At 41.5% G+C, this 20,232-nt stretch overlaps 2 protein-coding genes across 7 annotated transcripts in view; one reads left to right on the forward strand and one right to left on the reverse strand.

The window, feature by feature from the left end:
* OARD1 (O-acyl-ADP-ribose deacylase 1) lies at positions 1-7,988 on the reverse strand. Of its 6 annotated transcripts, none has more exons than XM_008062120.1 (6): positions 7,950-7,988; positions 5,642-5,721; positions 5,145-5,289; positions 4,067-4,125; positions 2,353-2,465; positions 1-650 (listed from the first exon to the last, which is right to left on the reverse strand). In XM_008062120.1, exons 2-6 carry the CDS (start codon positions 5,678-5,680, stop codon positions 548-550), a joined length of 459 nt encoding a protein of 152 aa, XP_008060311.1. In that variant the 5' UTR covers positions 5,681-5,721; positions 7,950-7,988; the 3' UTR covers positions 1-547. The 6 variants fall into 6 exon arrangements, with proteins under 6 accessions (XP_008060311.1, XP_008060309.1, XP_021570154.1 ...); XM_008062118.2 differs by lacking the exon at positions 7,950-7,988 and adding an exon at positions 6,344-6,657; XM_021714479.1 differs by lacking the exon at positions 7,950-7,988 and adding an exon at positions 6,371-6,578.
* Positions 7,016-20,232, forward strand: part of NFYA (nuclear transcription factor Y subunit alpha) — a 22,870-nt gene continuing 9,653 nt past the window's right edge. The window contains exons 1-4 of the mRNA XM_008062115.2: positions 7,016-7,131; positions 13,484-13,631; positions 15,309-15,395; positions 18,196-18,342. Coding sequence (XP_008060306.1) covers positions 13,557-13,631; positions 15,309-15,395; positions 18,196-18,342 — 309 coding nt within the window. The 5' untranslated portion in view covers positions 7,016-7,131; positions 13,484-13,556. The remainder of the gene's footprint in view (positions 7,132-13,483; positions 13,632-15,308; positions 15,396-18,195; positions 18,343-20,232) is intronic.

Here is a 20,232-nt window from a genome sequence, read left to right on the forward strand (position 1 = left end):
TCACTGAACCCTAAGAAAAAGATTTAATTTTCATTTTTTGTCACCACAAACTTGTTAACAGTGTAGAGCTCAATTTTGTGATTAAAACGGAAACAAAGCAACCCATCACTCTCACCTAGGATTAATTTTATATAATGATAACACCAACTTAAGTGCACAAACAAAAAATGCCAAACTAACTGAAATGAACACCCTTCTTGACTTTTCTCTTAAAAAGCAGAAGTAGATTAAATGCTGCCACCTAGTGGCCAGCCAAACAAATCTGTTAGCATACTAGAACAAAGCAAAAGGTCATAGGCCCAACAATCTGGTTTCCCTATTACAGGCCACTTACTCCTTGCTTTCTGCAAAACACAGCAACATACCCCAAACAATCCCTCCTCCAGAGTCCTAGTCCAAATAGTGGAATGCAACAACCCATGTCTGGCTTGTGATAGATACTTCACATGAAACTTTCCTCTGCCTATTTCAAGGTCGGTTTGCCCAGTCCTATGGCCCAGAAGGGATGACAAAGGAGAATACGGCCACATCCAAAATGTCCATTTGTTCAGAGTGTGTACACGGTAATTTTGATGTCTGTTGCCTCAAATACCTCCTCAATCATCGCAGATACATTTTCCCATTGCAGACGATCAAGACCACATCCAATCCTGGAAAAGACAAAACATCTCCATTGATGGTGATGAAGGTATCTAGGAAATTGCTCCTTCCCTCTTTTTTTAGGCTGTATCCATCCAAAACATATACACAAGTTGCCTAGTATCACATCTATAAGCAGCCATGGTTGGAGTGTGGAAGTCAATTGTTGGGTCACCCAAGACCGTTCCTAGACAGCCCAAACATCTAAAAACTGCCTAATAATGTATTACTTTCCAATTATCTCATGTTACATTTGGAAACATATAACTCAACCATGACATGGGCTACTCATTATCCCTCTATGTCTACTGATAAAAATTTGCTGTGGATGATGGAAAAGGGTTGGTATTTTTAAAATGCGCTCATGATAATGGAATATTGAGGAAGAGATCAAAGAGAAGAGGGACGAGGGACAGGATCTTCATGAATATGAAGTCAAGACTGAACAGTGGGAAATGTCAAGCTGGCTGGAATTCAGGAGCAAGGTCTTTGCAACACCCTGGTGAGAAACTGCAATCAGTCCATAAAACTCTACTACCTGGCATTTTCTTCTAAGATGTTACTCTATAGATCCTCAACATCCCCAGGGAAAACAGGCTTAAAATTGCTAATTTCATCTCATAATATGATAATTAAGTACCTAAAGAATTGTGACTTTTTTAGAAAGTAGTTTGTAACACATAAGCCATGAATATATTAAAGTCCAATGTAAGATAAGGGTCACTGTAGCCACATTCAAAAGTTACATGGGGCTTAGAATAAAACTGCTTGCATAGTCAGCACTGACTCAAAACTACCAAGATGACAGGAAGAAATGAGGTGAGGCCTATTTTCTGAAAAGGAAGCCAAGGGGCTACTGAACTTCCAATGTAATTCCCTTAAGTTCCCAATATCTAGGGTCTAAGAAATTATATCAGGGACAGATCCTCTGGCTACTACACACACTGACCACAAAGAAACACACAGTGTAAAAGTTAGTAATAACTTACAATTTTCTTCACACAGGATTAATAGGCTTGGGAAACTGGAAAGGGTTTCACAATTGCTCAGTCTTGATTCTTTTTTTCTTTTTCAGAGGCAGGGTCTCACTCTGTCTCCCAGGCTACAGTGCAATGGTGCAATCATAGCTCACTGTAACCTCAAACTCCTGGGCTAAAGGGATCATGCCACCTGAGCCTCGCAAATAGCTAGGACCACAGGCGAGTACCACCTTCCCAGTTAATTTTTTGTAGAGACAGGGTCTCATAATATTGTTTTGTAGAGACAAGGTCTCATAATGTTGCCCAGGCCGTTCTCAAGCTACTGGCCTCAAGGTGACCTTCCGACCTTATCCTCCCAAAGTGCTGGGATTATAGGTGTGAGCCACCACTGTCTTGATTCTTTAGCTTACATGGCTTCAGGAAGAGAGGTCAAGCTTCAGACAATGCTGGGAATTTAACAAATGTGACTGAATGACAATGGTACCTCTCCACTAGGTGGGTTGAGGCATGTGTGTGTTTAAAGTTAATTTCCCTGATTCATTCAACTCAAGTTAGAAAATGGCTACACCTTGGCCTAAGATCAGACAACTGGTTTACTGGTGATCTTAGTTTTGAAATCTTTTCACCTTTAAATCTATATTTTGGGTTAAGCTTTCAGTTGTTTGAGTTTGGGTAAGACAGTAAACCCCACCAATCAATTAAATCTTCATTTAGGCTCCCTGTATTTCCTTGCCTGGGCATGGAGATGTCGGTGACTCCATTCTTCAGACAATGAGACTTCATAGCTTCTAAACTCTTCTGTAAGTTTTCATAAGTTGGCTTGTGTGAAGCCCTTTTCTTTGTAATCTGAACACAAAGAAAGGATTCAAACTTCCATTATCCCAAAATGACAGCTAATAAAAAGTCATCACATTCCCCAACACCCTGATAATTAAAATAGTAAGTGTATTTGTATAGACTTAGTCTAGAGCAGGGATGACAAATGTCATACTGCCTCTTCCACACTGTTATGGGAGGCCCTCAGGAAAATCCACTAAAGAGACTCAGAAACCTAGACTGTGCCATGTAGTAATCTTTACTTTTCCCAGGAGACCCAGGAGATTAGCAGGTTGTACCTATTGTCTATTGTTTTTAAGGGAGGTGAAAGTCTTTGTGCGACTTCCAAGAAATAAGCTGCATATCTGTAACAAGGAAGAAACCATATACCACCTGAAAAATCCCCTTTTCAAAATCTGTATTTATTTAGAAACTGCACTTGCTTATTTTCTGTCTCTCTACATATAATAAAAGAAAACTAGTAGTGTTAAAGTAAAAACATTCAAAGTCACATCAGCTTTAAGGACAAAATTCAAAGGGGCTATGACATCTTCCCACTCAGATTGACATCCAGATCAGGCTTGTAGTGGGTTAGCTGTAAGGCACTCATTATCATCTCTAAGGAAGCCACACCCTTTCTGGGACCAGATACCATTTGGACAGTTGAAGAATCCTATGTTTGGGCAGTAGGTAGGAAAGAAGTTGTGTGTTACCTGGCAATGCATTTGACAGGGAAGAATAAGAGAAAAGTGCCCTTGGAAGATCTGTCTCTCGAGAAGTTGTTTTTAGAGTGCAGTGGCCGCTCCCGGCCACCGCAGCCTCAACCTGCTGGGCTCCGGCGATCCTTCCACCTCAGCCTTCCAAGTAGCCGGAACTACAGGCTTGTGCTACCACGCCCGGCTAATTTTTTTTTATTTATTGTAGAGATGAGGTCTCGCCAAGTTGCCCAGGTGGGTCTCGAACCCGCGGGCTCAGGCAATTCACTCACCTCAGTCTTCCAAAGTGCGGGATTACAGGTTGAGCCACCAAGCCCGGCTAAATTTTTTTTTAAGTCTACAAAAACTTGGGAGGCTCAGGCACCCAGGCAGGAGTACAGTGGCACAATCCTGGCTCACTGCAGTCTCAACCTCCTGGAGTTAAGTGATTCTCCTGTCTTAGCATCCTCAGTAGCTAGGACTACTGGCATGCACCACCACATCCGGTTAATTTTTTTTTTTTTTTGTAGAGACGTCTCGCTATGTTGGCTGGGCTGGTCTTGGCTTTAAGCTATCCTCCTGCCTTGGCCTCCCAAAGTGTTGAAATTATAGGCGTGAGCCACCACACCTGGTCTGTGCAACGTTGCTTTTCTCACTGTGTCTGCGAAAGAAAGTATGGAAGGCACTCCTAGCTTTCACAAGTCTTAGAACAGGCCTATAAATACAGCTTCACATTCCTTTCTAACCTAGTGCTCCAAGTGCCATCACAACTGGACCTGAGTGTTCATGAGATAGGAAGCTGACATCTTTAGTTCTCTAGAATGCAGCATCATGATCAACACAAATGTAGTGCAGCCCATCTGTTCACCAATCCTTAGAATGTATTAAGAATTGGCCCTGAAAAAAACAAAGAAAAAGGAATTGGTACCATCTTACCAAGTAATATATATACCGCCCATCTCTCTTCAGAACAGCAACTTCTCCAGATTTCTTTTCTAAGAAAAACATTTAACAGTAGAAAGGAAAAAGAAATCCAAAACACTGAGTTTCATTCTTAGATTTTTAAATCTTTACAGATCTGAGTTTACCTCAGACCGAGAAATAATTTTTTTTTTTTAGAAATAATTTCCAATAGCGAAGAAACCTATTGTCTCTTATAAACATTTTGCTCATCAGCTTTTCCAAATACTATTTTCCTTAACTTACAAAGTTCTACAGTTGTTTCCTCACACCCTATCTTTTGTCAGGCCCAATTTCAAATATACCCTCACTTGCCCACAAACTTTAATGTCTACTGCCTTGAAATTTTAGAACGTACATAATTTTTTACTTGCCAAATCTTTATTTACTTAATAGTGATCTTTTCACACACAAAGAGCTATGTAAAGCATTATGAGGAAGACACATATCTAAAAAAGTAATTAATTATTAAAATGTTTTCAATCAGAGAAGATGTCATCTTTACAAACAACTACAATACAAGCAGTAAGAAATTGGTTTTATCTAAGGCTGGAATCAGAATCACCAGTGGACACTGATTCAGTAAGTCCAGAATTAGTCTGAGAAACTGCTTCAGAAGCTTCACATATAATTCTAATGTACATCTCTGGCTTAAAGTCATTAATAGACAGTGACACGAGGGATCTGTAAGGAAGAGGAAGTTTCTAAACTCCTCTTTGAAGAATAAGTACACTAGGATATCAGCAAGGAGAGGATCTTTAATGCCAATCTGTGGACTTTGCTAAGCTTCAGCATTATTACAGGTTTCAGTGAAGTGGAATAACATCATCAGGAAAATTTTATGATAGAAGAGGAAGAGATTAGAGACTTTTACAGGGGTTCAGGTTGGTGTGATAATGGCCCCAAAACTAGAAGCCATTCCTACAGAGAAAAATCTAAAAGAACTTGGTCCTTACGAGGGCCCTCTTTGAATGCATATCATGTTTATGAAACTAAAACAGATCAGAAGATGCTCTAGCCAGGGCAAACCAGGTAAGCGATTTTCAAAACTCACGTTGATTTAACAGTTCTTGCACCCCTCCAAATTTCTTCTTGAAGAGGACAGCTATCCCAGCACCCATGCGACAATCCTCACTGATACAGTGGGCTAAAGAGTCTGTTTTGGGGCATGCAAAAAGGTCTCCTTTCACATACGTGATCTAAAAAATGTGTAAAGGAAAATAAAATGTATTAAATATAGAAAAATACTAAGCTATTTCATTTTTTTATTAACTTTGTATCCTCACCACTACCTCTCCTCCCACTCCTCCTGCAATTTAATTTAAACCCAAATCTGCACAATTTAATTTAAGGAGTTAACTACTACGAATTAAAGCATGTGTAAAAGGAAAGTGATGAATGGTCCCTGCCTAGAACTGTCTTAGCCTTCTTAAGTAAATCAGCTAGAGAGAAAAAAGACAATTCAATTATTGATTTAATTAAAGTGTTTATGCTTTTGACCTCAATTATGCTGAATTTCAGTTCACCCGTAAGTTAATACTTATTACGCACTCTGCTTCCTTCTGGCTCTTCATTAAGGCTGCTGGCCATGATACCGAGTCGCTACTTCCAGAATTTAAGTATTTCTTCGGCTAGAAGAAGGCAAAAAAGCAAAAACGCTTTGGCCACTGAATGTATTATATTCAGATTGCCCTGCACACCCACTTATTAGGCTTTTTTCCCCCAACGTCTATCGCTCAATGTGAGTTAGTTCAGCCTCTTAGGAGTGTTGCTCCGCTGGGACAGGGAAGAATGTCTGCTGCGGTTGGCGGTTGCCGGGGCCCATCCGGCGCTTTCCCGGAGCGCTCAGCTCCGCCGGCTAAAGCCAAGGCAGCCCTAAGACACGCCTCCTGCCTTCTCCACCGCCGCTCCCGAGCAAGGCGGATTAGGAACACGCTCCCCATTTCTCTGCACCACGCGGAAGTATTTCCCCAGTGGGTCTGGCTTCGGAGAAAAAAGGAGGGACTTGGCCACAGGCCTGTTAAGCCACAACCACAGGGTGCACAGGGCTGAGGCGTGCAGAGCCGCAGGCAGGGGGCGGGAGGGGGAAGGCGGCCTCTCCAGGAAGGTTCATCCCCCTCTTCCTTGGAGGGAGTTGGTAAAAGAATAGTCTAGAGGAGCCTCCCATTTTCTGTCTCCTACCCTAGGGCGGGTCAGTGCGTAGGGTCTGTCCTGGAGTCCCGTGGGAGGGTGAGGGAAGGCTTGCTCAAAGGCCCAACGTACCCCCTGGTTACCCTTCACCTGGAAAGAAGTCGGCGGTTTGGAGGTCCCCGCCCCGCGGGGAAGAGCTCCGGATCCACCCTGGTAGGCGGAAAGCAGAAGACGAGCCCAAAAGCGGAGCCAATCCCGCCACAGCCTTTAATTGGGCGCACCTTAAGATGGCCGTCCTTCCCCCCCACCCGTTAGCTGGGCGGAAACGAGGCCCTCTAGCCAGCTAGCCGAATCCACACTCTTTGGTGATGGCCGCCGAACTTCCGGCGGTAAATTCCGTGGCTTCCCGCCGCCGCCCGGGCATGCGTAACGAGACTGCCCACCGCGAGTGGGGAAGAGCGGCGCTTGCGCATTAGCCCCAGGGGTGTGCCCCAGTGGCCTCCTGGAAAGGGGTGGACAGTTAGCAAAGTGGGGCTAGTTAGCGCCTGCGTGGTACTAAGCTCAGGGCTATGTTTGTGTTGGAGAGTCTGGAGCGTCTTGAAAGCGCCTGCGTGCTCCTTCCGCCGGAGGTGGTGTCAAATCAGGGAGGCGGGCGTGGCTTCAGGGAACGCCTGCGCAGTCTTTCTCTAAGAAGGGGTGGGGCCTGTCCGAGCTGGAGTTAGGGGGCGTGGTCGCAGAGGCGCCTGCGCAGAGGCGGTTGGAGGGAGGCCCGATTCCCCTTTGTTCGGGTTCGCCATTTTGCGAGGCAGCGGCAGTGGCGGCGGCAGCGGCGGCTGGAGCCTCTGATTGGGTTTCGGAGTCCGGTACTGGAGCCAATCAGCGCGGGCAGCGAACCGGGGGAGCGAGGCACGGTGAGTCTGAGGAGCCAATATCCAGCGGCCCAGAGCCGGCCCCAGCGCCCCGATTGGCGGGTCTCGCTGACCACTCAGGAGAGGCCCAGGCGCCCGTCGAGCCCGGGGAGTCGAGCAGAGTCTGGCCGAGCTGGGCGTCCGGCCGCCCCGGCCCGGAGCCTGCGACTCCCTCGGGGCACTCCCGGCCGAGGCCTGCAGGGGCCGCCCCGGTGGGGATGGCGTCCCCGGGAGCAGGCACCTCGGGCTCCCGACCCTTGCAGGGTGCTAGTGCCCGTTGGTCCCCTTTCCCCGACCCTTAGGCCCAGGATCTCAGGCCCTTAGGCTCGGGGGTGGTGGGCTTGCCTGCCACGAATGCCCCCACACTCAGGTACACACTCGCGCCCCGGGCCTCGGCAGTTTGCTCCTGGCTGTACACGTAAACCCTCCCTTGCTCTCCACACTCCGACCCTTGGGACGAAGCCCTCCTCCTGGCCCCCCAGCCCTCTGTGAGCCGGATTGTGTGTCTGCAGCCCCGCTGGGTGGGGAGGGAGTCCTGGGGAGGGTGTCCTGGGGAGGGTGCGCGCCGCGGCCCCGGGGCCCTGAGTGCGGTGGGCTACGAGGCTGGGCCGCCGGCTTCTCGGAGCGCTGCGGGCCCGCCCCCGCCGTCTCCCTGGTCGGGGGAGGGGTTCGGTCCGTTAGTTCGCCCACTCCCCACGTCCCGCCGCGCCCCTCCTCCCAGGCCGCTTGGCCCGGGTCTCCGGCCTGGGACCGTGACCACCCCCTTTTGGCTCGTCATTTCCTCTCCTCCCCGCCCCGCTCCCCGTGGCAGCACCGCACACCTCCGTCTTGGAGTTCAACCAAGCGGTCTTCCTCTCTTGCCCGGGCTGTAAGGCGGCCAGTCCTTTCGGTCCCTGGAACCTCACTCTTAGGCAGTTGATAGCCCTGCGCATTCTTTTTCCTGGGAGCTGCACAACTTGATGTCATGCGTCTTATCCTTGGCCCCCCCTTTTTTTGAATATTTCCTCCTTTGGGAATGCAGCACAGTTTTGAGGCGTTGGGTTTTTTAGTTTTGCTTGCTTTCACCTTTCTGTGTCACTTTGAATGTGTCGGGCTCGGCTCAGTTCACACATCCCTTCGTTTATTCTTTTCTAATGCACCTTCTAATCCCATGTTAACGTTTTCTCAGCAGATGGTTTGAAACTTAACAGTGTTGTGGAGATTTCCTTAGGGTGACAGGAAATCTACGTTGGCGACCAGTTATTCTGCAGTTAGTATGTGCCAGGCATCATCTATGTGCTGGGGAGGGAGTGATTAGAGGTAAATTAGAACTGACCTTGCCTGGTGGAGATTGACAAGTGAACAGCTAATTAAGACCTAACGGTTAGTGCTGTAAAGGGGCCAAGTTCAGTGCTGTGAAATTATTGGTACAGAGGCTATCAGCCTCCGTGAAAGGTTTATCACCACCACATTTTTGATTGGCTTGAAGGATGATGGGATTTCTTCAGACAGGAAAGGTGGAAGAACATTGCCCTTTTGTACAGAGGAACCAAATTGTGCTGTGTTAAGTTTAAGGCAGAAAGAAGGGATGGAGAAGTAAGTGGGCAATAGTAGTGAGAATTTAGGTGGGAAAAGCTAGTTGATAAAAACACATATATGTTGCTAAGGAACTTTTCAGAAGCAGTTATTTTTCTGGCTGGAGCTTCAAGCAGAAAGGATCTAGAACTAAATTTTTCCCTAAGATTGAAATAATGAGTTTCTGACTCATGGATTTTGCCACATAACAGTAGCTGTCTTCTTTGGGGAAGAAAAGGAGATTTTTGTCCTAGGACTTTGAAATTTTCTTTTATTATATGAAGCATCTCATGCATTCCCTGACACAGAGTAGATCTTCAGTAAATGGTGCCCATTTTGTAAATCATATTTACTAAGGTCATACAACTGTTAGGTTTCAGAAAACATTTAGTATAGTGCTCTTTCCGCTACTAAATGCTTGGGGAATAGTTTTTGTTTTTAGAATGAGTTCTTCTTTGTTTAAATCATTTTCTTAATTCATTTAATCTTTTCGTTGTCTGCGTTAATAGATGGGGCAGTGTGGCTTAGATATTTTTAAAACACATATTTGCCTTTGGAATAGATGTTTTAACCTTGGTATCTGAAATTGGGAATTTCTGGTCACTTTGAAATCACCAAATACTTTTGCTAGACATCTTTCTAAAAGGCACAGTCTGGTCACTTTTTTTATTAAACACTTTCTAGAGCTTCCACCAGTGCAGAAGAACCTTTTTGCCTAGCATTTTGCAAGACAGTAGTGTGGCCCCTAGCTTTTCTCTGGTCACAGTTCCTTTGAGTCTGCTGTTCATATGCTCTTCATTTGGAGTACTTCACCTTCCACATCATTACATAGCTAAATCCTTCTTATACTTAAGACCAGTTCATACGGCACTTTTTTTCTCTTTTTTTTTTTGACAGGCTTGTTGATTTATCCCCAGTTGGAAGAAACCGCCATCCTCCAGACTCCCATATTTAACTCTCAGGATTTCAGTAAAGAATTTTACTCCTTTGCTAAATATAAAAACTCTTAGAAGTCAGATCTTCATAAGAGATTTCTTTTTAAGGCCTTTAGAACAGTGTTCTGGCACTTGGTACATCAATAGTGGAGAGAAGGAGCAAATTAGGAAGTTCCAATCCAGAAACTTGTAGGATGATGGGGAAACTGGGCAGCCCTTTGTTGTATAGTCTTTTATCAAACATGTATCAGGACCCACTTGTTGAGTTGTGAAATAAAATTGAGTGGGCCAATGCTGGTAATTTTTTATAATAGAATAGAAGATAACAGAGTACACCTTATGTTGTATAAGGATAAATACTGTTTCATGAAGCTTGTTTCAGTTACATAGGTTTTATGTGTTATGTGTGCACTGAGTTGTGATAAGAAAATGTGTTCCTTACTGTGGGTTGTGGTCCAAGTTATAAAGCTACTGTTCTAGTCTGGGCTCAGTAGTGATTATGAAATATAGTAATCTGAGGGCTTTTCCTATGCTTGTACTAGTTGAGTTTCTGGAAGTTTTCGATTTAGAATGTGTGTAGGTCCACATAAAATGGATTCCTAGTGTTGACTAAATTTCAGCTTCTGAACCTTGAAGTGGTAGGGCAGAGATGCCCTAGGAAGAGAATTTCCATGCCAGCCAGAATAAAAACAACTCTCATTCTTTCCGCTTCTCTGTCTTTGAGGAAAAAAACATTAAAAATTTTGGGCTAGGAGCAAGAGCTAGACAGACTCAATCTGGCTGGCTTAATTTTGTCATAATCTTAGGCAGAGAAGCATTTGAGGAAAGACAGTGTGTCAGATTATATTGCCGTTCTGCTAACAAGCGTACAGTAGTAAGAGCATATGGCTTCAATGAAGCCACATTGCATTCACCATTAGCAATCTCAATATCGTGCTACAAGCTGCATCACTCCCTCATTAATGTGAGAGAGAATTGCTGCTGGATTTGAAGCTGATTCCTTTTTTACTCTTCAAAGTATAGTAGATTTAAATGTTCTTAAGTTGGTTCATTTGTTTTACCAGTATAAATTAGTTTAGATGAAAACTTACATGATGTTATATCTGTTAGTCACTACCATGTGCTTCAAGTTATATTTTAGTCTTGTAAGGTGTAAACTTCTGGAAATTAGCTGAGGAAAAATCTCATACAAGAAGAGGATTAGGAGTGGGAGAGGTGTTTATCTTGTTGTTTTATAGAGATGAGTCTTGCTTTGTTGCCCAGGCTGGTCTCGAACTTCTGGCCTCAAGTGATCCTACAGCTTTGACCTTCAGAGTGCTGGGATTACAAGTGTGAGCCATTATGCCTGGCCTAGGTATTGAAATATAGAAGATGTTCCCTTCATAATTCTTCTTTTCTTAGATCAATTTTAATGAGATATAGCTTAAACAGTCATTTTAATGTCATCTTAAGTATGAATTTGATGAGCTTTGACAAATTTATACACCTGTACAGTCACCACCACAATGAAGATACAAAACATTTTCATAATTCCTGAAAGTTTCTAAAGCTCCATTCCAATTAACGTTCCTCTTTCCTATCTCCTCACATTCTTCAATCCCAAGGAGCTACTGATCTGTTTTCTGTTTCTAGATTACTATTAGTTGTCTTTTCAAGGTTTCGTGTGTGGAATCATATACTTTCTTTTATGTCATTACCTTAATTTTATTACCTTAGAGACATAAGTATTATATGTTAGAGAAAAGACAGAATTTAGGGAAGCCTGTTAGCTTTCCTACTAGAACCACTAAATCTGACTGAACACCGTATTTTCTGTACTGTACCTAGAACCAGGAACAGACTTAGTCAACCAATTCAGAAAATACTGATATAGAAATTAGAAAACCAGTTGTTCAGTATATAGTGATCCATTATAGATTGATTTCTTCCTTTACACTATATTGAGACATCTAAAAGTGATTAATTTCATTCACCCTGTGTGGATTTATGGTGAGTGGTACCTTACTCTGCCCCTGTAATGTACAGCTCAGCTGGTCACATATGTTTATCATTTTAATTTTGGAATTCATGAGGGCCTGGAGAAAAAAATTGAGGGGAAAGTTTATCTACATTTTGTTTACATATACCATATGCATATATTTCCTGGATAAATTACTTTTTGGTAATTTATATAATTTTTTTAACGAAATTTTTATTAAAATGTTCTCAAATATCACTTCAGTTTATTCAACTGTGTCCTTATTTTTGAAAGAGGGTCTTCAACTCTTAAAGTGTGTGAGAAAGGGAAAATTTGAACATTGACTGGATGTTTGATGATAGTAAGGACTTATTAATCCCTTAGTGTTTGAAAATAACATTATGATTTGCCAACTGTATATCTGACAAAGGCCTAATATTTAGGATCTATGAGAACTCAAACACACCAAAAGGAAAAAAGCAAACAGCCCCATTAAAAAGTGGGCAAAAGGCATGAATAGACACTTCTCAAAAGAAGATATACGGGCAGCCTACATACACATGAAAAACTGCTCAACCTCACTCATCATCAGAGAAATGCAAATCAAAATCACATTGACATACCACCTGACCCCAGTAAGAATGGCCATCATTAATAAAACAAACAACAGATGCTGGCAAGGATGCAGAGAAAAAGGAACACTTCTACACAGCTGGGGGGAATGCAAACTGGTGCAGCCTCTTTGGAAGACAGTGTGGCGATTTCTGAAAGAACTAGAAATTGACCTTCCATATGACCCAGCAATTACCCTATTGGGAATATACCCGGAGGAACTCAAGTCATTCTACAAAAAAGATACCTGTACATGTATGTTTGTTGCAGCTCCATTCACAATAACAAAAACATGGAACCAACCATGTTCCCCATCAAAGCTGGATCGCATAAAAAAAAAATATGGTACATATACACAATGGAATATCATGCAGCATAAAGGACAAACATATGAACTTCGATGCAACTTGGATGGATTCAGAGTTGATCATACCCAGTGGTCTGTCACAGAAATAACAGAGTATCATATGTTCTCGCTCATAAGTAGACCTTGAACAATTATAATACTATAAGAAAGGGATCGACAGTAGTGGGAAACTGTCAGGGGAGAGGGGGTGGGATTGGCAGTTGAGGGAATCTGCTAGGGGAGGGACGGGCACACCTCATCGACAAGGGTACCTGCATAATCAACGTTTGTATACCTAACCCTGAATTGTGCCCCACATCTTTATAATAAAAAATAATAAAGCTGGGCTCGGTGGCTCAGCCTGTAATCCCGCACCTTTGGGAGGCTGAGGTGAGTGGATTGCCTGAGCCTGCAGGTTCAAGACCCGCCTGGGCAGCGAGACCTCATCTGTACAATAAATCAAAAAAATCAGCCGGGCGTGGTAGCGCATGCCTGTAATTCCGGCTTCTGGGAAGGCTGAGGCGGAAGGATCGCAGGAGCCCAGCAGGTCGAGGCTGCGGTGGTCGGCAGCAGCCACTGCACTCCAGTCTGGGCGACCGAGTGAGACTCCAACTCAAAAAATAATAATAATAATAATATTGTGGGTACACAGTATCATTGTGATAAAATGATAAAGGCAAGCTGGGCATGGTGGCTCATGCCTGTAATCCCAGCATTTGGGGAGGCTGAAGTGGGAGGATTGCTTAAGCCCAGGAGTTTGAGACCAACCTAGGCAACATAGTCCTCATCTCTACAAAACATTTTTTTGATTAAAAAAAAGAGATAGTGAATGTAAATACTTTGTATTATCCTGCTTTCTTACAAATAAAGTACAATGATAACAAGATTAGTTGTTTGGCAAGACTTTTATTGACAGTCTCACTTTAGTTTCTTTCCTAACCTTTTTAATAGGAGTGTACCTCTTAGTCTTCTGGGATCTCCAGAGTGAAGCTTACGTGGACGGGGATTCTTACTTGGAGGGACCATGGAGCAGTATACGGCAAACAGCAATAGTTCGACAGAACAGATTGTTGTACAGGCTGGACAGATTCAGCAGCAGGTATGGAAGTACAATACAACTGCTTTAAACTTCACAGCAATGGAGCTGGTAACAGCACCACTTAGTTGTTTAGTATATTACCTTGAGAAATTGAGAGATAGCAGATCTTGTGAATTATTGGTCTCGTGCCTTGTGCGGATGGACTGTATCCAGTCTGTGACCACTTAGAATATGCTCTTCATGGGGTCCTGGTTTAATAGTAAATTGCCCCTTTTATCTCATTAAAAGTCAAAACACTTAGTCTGTTTTCAGATGGAAATTTGGAGCTTTATGTTTTTCTGGATTCAATTTTTTTTTCTTCTTGTTTGAGCTAATTTGTGGTTTAGTAAGGCTTTGACCACAAAACAAGCCAAGATAGTCATCCTCCAAGAAATCCACTGTTTTTTTATTTAGTCCACCACAGTTTTTATTATTAAAAGCTCTCGTTTCACATCAAACAATTGTTCTTATGGATAACCCATATTAGAAAAGAATTTTCTGCCGCCTGTTTATTCCTAATTGATAGATTTCGTTCTTGAATTTATGTACAGATCACATTTTCCTATGCTTTATGCTTGTTTTATTATAGTAAAACTTCACTTTTTTCCCATTCCTAGAAGAAAAGAAGAAAGGTATTATGCTTCAATTTGATGTTAGGCCAAGATTGTGGGAATATTTTGTTTTTAAATTGGAACTTATATAGAAAAGTGGTTCACGTGGAGGGCAAAGGAAGTATTGATAGTTGTTTCCATCTAATGACCAAAAGAAGGAACTGCTCTTGATTAAAAGACACTAATTATTTAAACTCCCTTGCTGGCCTTTCCTTCCACACGGCTACTGTGACTCTGGCAGCTTCCTTCAGGTGCCTCCTTAAAGAAGGGAATTCCTTAAAGGACCCTCCATTCAGATCAGTGCCCTGGTGGGTGGATTTTTATTCTTTCAGAACTTACCATTAGAGGTCATAAAAGTAAGGTTGAATCACTGAAAACATGGCTTCTAATGCAGTCTGGTTGGGTAGAAATAATCTTAGTTTGGGAGATAGGTGTGGTGGTACATGCATGTAGTACCAGCTACTTGGGAGGCTGAGGCTGGAGGATTGCTTGAGCCTAGGAGTTCAAGATTAGCCTGGGCAGCATAGTAGAACTCTATTTCTAAATAGAGTTTTTAAAGGAAATAATCTTAGTTTGGGGACCTTAGAGCAGTGCTTCATGAAGTTGATTTTGGTTCATAGTAATTAGTTCATTCTTTCTTGGTGATTGCATTTAAGCCCCAGAAATTCTCCATTGTAGCTTTAAGCTTATTAAAACCTGGTAATTTTGTTCTTATGAACTCATTTGAGAAAGTAAAAAGCATTAAAATAATTAAAATAATTATGTAAGCAGAAGCATCAGATTCTTATTTCTGAAGGGAAGGACTGCGTTGCAAATTTTTGTGTTGATGACAACTATTTGATGTTTTTGAGTCATGGAAGTGTGTTTTGAGGTCCACTCTGGAGCCGAAGGGCTAATGTTTTTGATCCTATTACCTTCAACAAAATAGCTTCAGTATAGGGAGTCTGTACGTTTTGAAAGTCCTTTGTAGGGTGGGGCTTTTGAAAGAAGACATCCTTCCCTCTCCCTTGAGGTAAAGTGATCTTATGTCTTGAACTATACATTTCCTTCCTGACACATTTCAAGCTCTTCCTGTTCCTGTTCTCAGCAGCAGGGTGGTGTCACTGCTGTCCAGTTGCAGACTGAGGCCCAGGTGGCATCCGCCTCAGGCCAGCAAGTCCAGACCCTCCAGGTAGTGGTGCCCTCTCTGATTCTCTGTGAGCACTGCATGAACTTCTCCTCTCCTCATGTCTGGTGCTGTTTGTGTTAGGATCTCAAGTAGGAATGGCAAAGTCAGCTGCATGTCTTTGATACTGCTAACTTTTCTTGTCTGAGGCTTATAAGATGCCAGTTTCCTGATGCTTCATGTCAAGTCATGTAGAGACCCCATATCAATTCTGAAAGTTGCATAAGACCTAGTGTGTTTCTTTGGGAATGCCTGGAAAATAAATGGTATAAGTGACAGGAAGAAATTCTTACAAGTGACATTAGAACTTATTCAGAGCTTAAACTCTGTAATCCAATTGCAGAGTTTTTATGAAATTTTATGAATTTTTATTATAGTGGAAAAAAACAGACACACACATAGACACATAAACTAGGCTAGACTGTGCTTTTATTTTAATTTTTTAAAAGCAATTCAACTGTAAATTAATTATTACACTTGGCAAGGTTTATCTAAGCACTAAATCTTGTTAATCTTCTGTTAACTGCTGTTTTTTCACTACCTTTCCTGGAAAGATAGTGATCTGTCTTTTTACTAGATGTTCATAGATTACCCCATATACCTCTTAGATGGGCAGAGGTGTGATATGCTTTCTTTAAGTCTTCGGTGTCAAAACCACTATAAGAATTGTTAGCTAATCAGTGCAGTTCTTTTGTGTTTGGTCCTAAATTGGGATTGTAATTTTACTAGTTCCTATTAAAAAAAAAAAAAAAAAAAAAGGAATAGAAGCCCTAGTCTACTCTGAATCTGTAGGTTACTTTGATTTAAATGACTGTACTGTATTTCTGAAAAGTTGGCAAGATTTGCGTGCCCTACCTTTTTTCTTCCCTTGAATTGGAAGTGATTCAAAGTAGGACCTAGAATGTAGAACTGGCATCTCACTTTATTACTCATCCTGCAGATAACTGCCCCTTATTGTAATCATTTTGCTTTACTCTTTCAGTACCACCCACCACTAGTAATGTTTGGTGATGATATACAGCCAATTCTGAACATAAATTGCACTGAAAGAAGCTGAGCTAGTAGATATTCGAATCTTATAGTCCAACAGCTCGTTCATGTTTTTCATGCTTGCTTCATCTTACTGATATGTAAAAGTATTTTGGATTGTCATTAACCACTTATGAATGGAAATGTAACATGCTCTTAACTGTATGGCTTCCTGTCTGATGCATGTGTCCTTGTAATCATTTTTATGTTGTAAGTACAGTGAGCTCTTTGGAGTCTCAAATCATTTATCATATGCGCAAATAGCATGCCAGTGGGGGAAGAAATTAAGATGATGGGTTGCCAGAAAATTAATAGTTGTGTCTTAAAACTTGTGTTTCCTACTTACATGGATTTAATTGAAAGACATGGAAACACTTTATGGGAATAATAGAAGCCTTTCCTCTAGAGATCTGATTATTTTTGGAGAAGTTTAAATAGTTTTTTCAGTTATTCATACAATAAGTTTTCCGAGAAATCTTTCTTGACACAGAGTATGCAAGCACTGGTGTAGCCAAAGGAATTTGATTTGGAATAGGGAATTAAGGAAAGGAGAAAGCATGAGAAAGTCAGGCTATAATGTCCTTAAAAGTAAATTGGAGGTTCTCAATGGACACTTTAATCAAACTAGGATTTGAATGTTCCTGGTGATTATGACACATTGGTGGCGGCGGTGGTGGTGGTGGCAGTAGGAGTGCTTTACTATCTACCCTAGTCACCTAAAGCAGAATGATCTTTTAATTAATTGCTGTGATTTAAACATATATTCACTTCATTAAGAATGAATATTTTAGTCAATGAATATTATTTTATTCTCTTAAAAATAATTCCTCAAAACAAAGATTGAATCTGAAAATGAAAGCTTTGGACTTTTTAGCTATTCTGTTGCTCATTCAGTTCACTTCTAAAGCATCTTGTCTTTCGGCATCAGAAAGCATTCCACTAGATATATTTGCATTGGGACTCAAGACGTGACAGAGCACTTGTAGTGACCTGGCTTCTAGAAAAGTCTGTTTTCTCATAGGAGCTTGAAAGTTGGGTATTCTACTTATACACTCGACTGCTCTGTGTAATTTCTGTATTTGTCACTGCTTCTGATAAAGCCAAAATAATTACAGACATTGCAGGGTCCAGTGTGAGAAATTCCACTGAGGAGAATGCAAGTGGATGAGAAAATATTTCCGTGAAGTCTTTAGTAGTGGGTTCTTTAAACAATAAACATCTAGAATTCCAGAGTGAGATAAACGGGGTGAAAGCTATACATTTCATTTTTGCTTGATAGACTATGAGAAGAAAAAAGGTCATCTTCTATATAAGCTACACAGCCTCCTGGAGTCATTGTTGGTTACTGTTTGATTTTTTTCTTTAGGTTATTTAGAATTTGCACTCAACCACCATCGCCACCATCATCTTTCCCTTTCATTGCCTCCTCTCCAGCCCTCTAGACCATTCCTGCATTGGTTTAGAAAGGCAAATAGCCTTGACGTTTTGATGAAATGTTTGTCATGGATCTAACCTGTGTTTGGTGATAAATGCCTTATATCTGTTGAGACTTCCCAAAGACTCGATAAACTCCATTATGTCTGACCTTAAAGTATTGAACTTGGAATTTAGTGACTCAAGATATCATAGATAACTTGAGAATTTAAGACATATTTTCTTAGTTTCTCTCCTGCCTTTTCCTTCTCTAGCAAGGCAGCAGACTAGTTCCAGTGATTGTCTTTTGGTAAAATCCATTTTGTGCCTTATGTTATTTCATCGTTCTTATTTTATTTCATTTTAGGTTCAGGGGCAGCCATTAATGGTGCAGGTCAGTGGAGGCCAGTTAATCACGTCAACTGGCCAACCCATTATGGTCCAGGCTGTTCCTGGTGGACAAGGTCAAACCATCATGCAAGTACCTGTATCTGGAACACAGGGTTTGCAGCAGGTAAGTGGTATTTAAAAAATAAATATATCAGTATATCAGAGTGGAAGTTTCAAAGATGAGGTTGTGATAACTGTTTGATAATTTGATGTTTACTTGAATTGCTTCCTAACCCCCATTTTGCATTTAGTCTATTTTTCACCTTTATAGTATCAGTGATATAAACTAGAACTATGCAGAAATTGGACATCTCTACTAAAGACTGATATATTAGGCATGATCTTGAATTGCTTTAAAGGATATAAAAAGATGAGAATTTAATTTATAAAGTAAATCATTGGTGTGACATATGCTGGCATTCCTGGGAGATAGGAGAGGGAACTTAACAGTCTACTTTAGAAATTGCTGTTTTTGGTCAGAAATGTTATTTGAGTTATCTAGCAAGTAAAAAGAAAAATTTTCTGTTCAAACCCTTTGTATACATACCTAAAGCAGTACTTGAGCAAACGGTATAATCTTAAATACTTTATTTTAAAAGAAATGAAAAGGAACGGTATTTCTCTTAGGAAGTTAGGAAAAGAACGAAATGAGCAAAAAGTCAAAATATTTAAGTAGAAAATAACAAAATGTAGAAATAAAAGCTAGATTCTTCAAACAGACCAATAAGATAGGTAAATCCACTTTAAAGACTGATTAAATACCACTTAACCCCTATAAAAATGGATAAATTAATAAAACAAACAACATACTGATGAGGATGCGGAGAAAAGGGAACACTTCACTGCTGGTGAGAATGCAAACTAGTGCAACCTCTTTGGAAAACTGTGGCAATTTCTAAAAGAATTAGATATTGATTGACCTTCCATATGACCCGGCAATACCCGGAGGAATTCAAATAATTCTACAAAAAAGATACCTACACATGCATGTTTATTGTAGCACTATTCACAGTAGCAAAAACATGTAACCAACCATGCTGCCCACCAAAACTGGACTGGATAAAAAAAAATATGGTACATATACACAATGGAATATTACACAGCCATAAAAAAGGACAAACATGGACTTCACAACAACTTGAATGGATATAGAGTCTATCATAGGGGTGATCTGTCACAGAAACAAAGAACAGAGTATCATATGTTCTCACTCATAAGAGGACCCTGAACATTTACTGTAATAAGAAAGGGATTGGCAGTAGCAGGATATTGCCAGGGGAGTGGGAAAGGAGGGAACGGTACAGAACATCACTAAGGGTACTTGATCTCAAACCAGGCAGAGTGGGGACCAAAGGGATGCCCAAACTTTACCTGTACGATGACCACTTGTGTACCTAATCCTGAATTTTACCCCACATCTTTAAAATAAAAAATTTCTTAAAATAAAATTTAATTTAAAAAATTAAGACTGCTTGAGAAACAGAAAACAAAAGTAAACAAGACAAAGCTGTATGTAGAAGAAATTAAAAGAAACATGCAGACTGGACACAGTGGCTCACATCTATAATCCCAGCTCTTTGAGAGGCTGAGGCAGGAGGATCACTTGAGGCCAGGAGCTTAGGGCCAGCCTGAGCAACACAACAAGACCCCCATCTCTAAATATAATAATAATAATAATAGAAATAAAGTTATTTTGAAAAATCATCTCATCTCCTAAATACATGAACTATTTGAACAATAAATCCCACTTCTGCGAACCTATCATATAGGAAGAAAAGCATCAAATGTAGGGAGAAATAACAAAGACATTTATCACAGCATTATAACAAATATTTTATACAATTTTAGATTAAGATCCCTGGCCTATCGGGCTCAGTGGCTCAGCCTGTAATCCCGCGCCTTGGGAGGCTGAGGTGAGTGGATTGCCTGAGCCTGCGGGTTTGAGACCCGCCTGGCCAACTTGCGAGACCTCATCTCTACAATAAATCAAAAAAATTAGCCGGGCGTGGTAGTG

This window comes from Carlito syrichta, unplaced genomic scaffold (assembly GCF_000164805.1).
Source record: "Carlito syrichta isolate Samal-C Ts95f unplaced genomic scaffold, Tarsius_syrichta-2.0.1 Scaffold305657, whole genome shotgun sequence".
In the NCBI taxonomy this organism is placed as follows: Eukaryota; Metazoa; Chordata; class Mammalia; order Primates; family Tarsiidae; genus Carlito; species Carlito syrichta.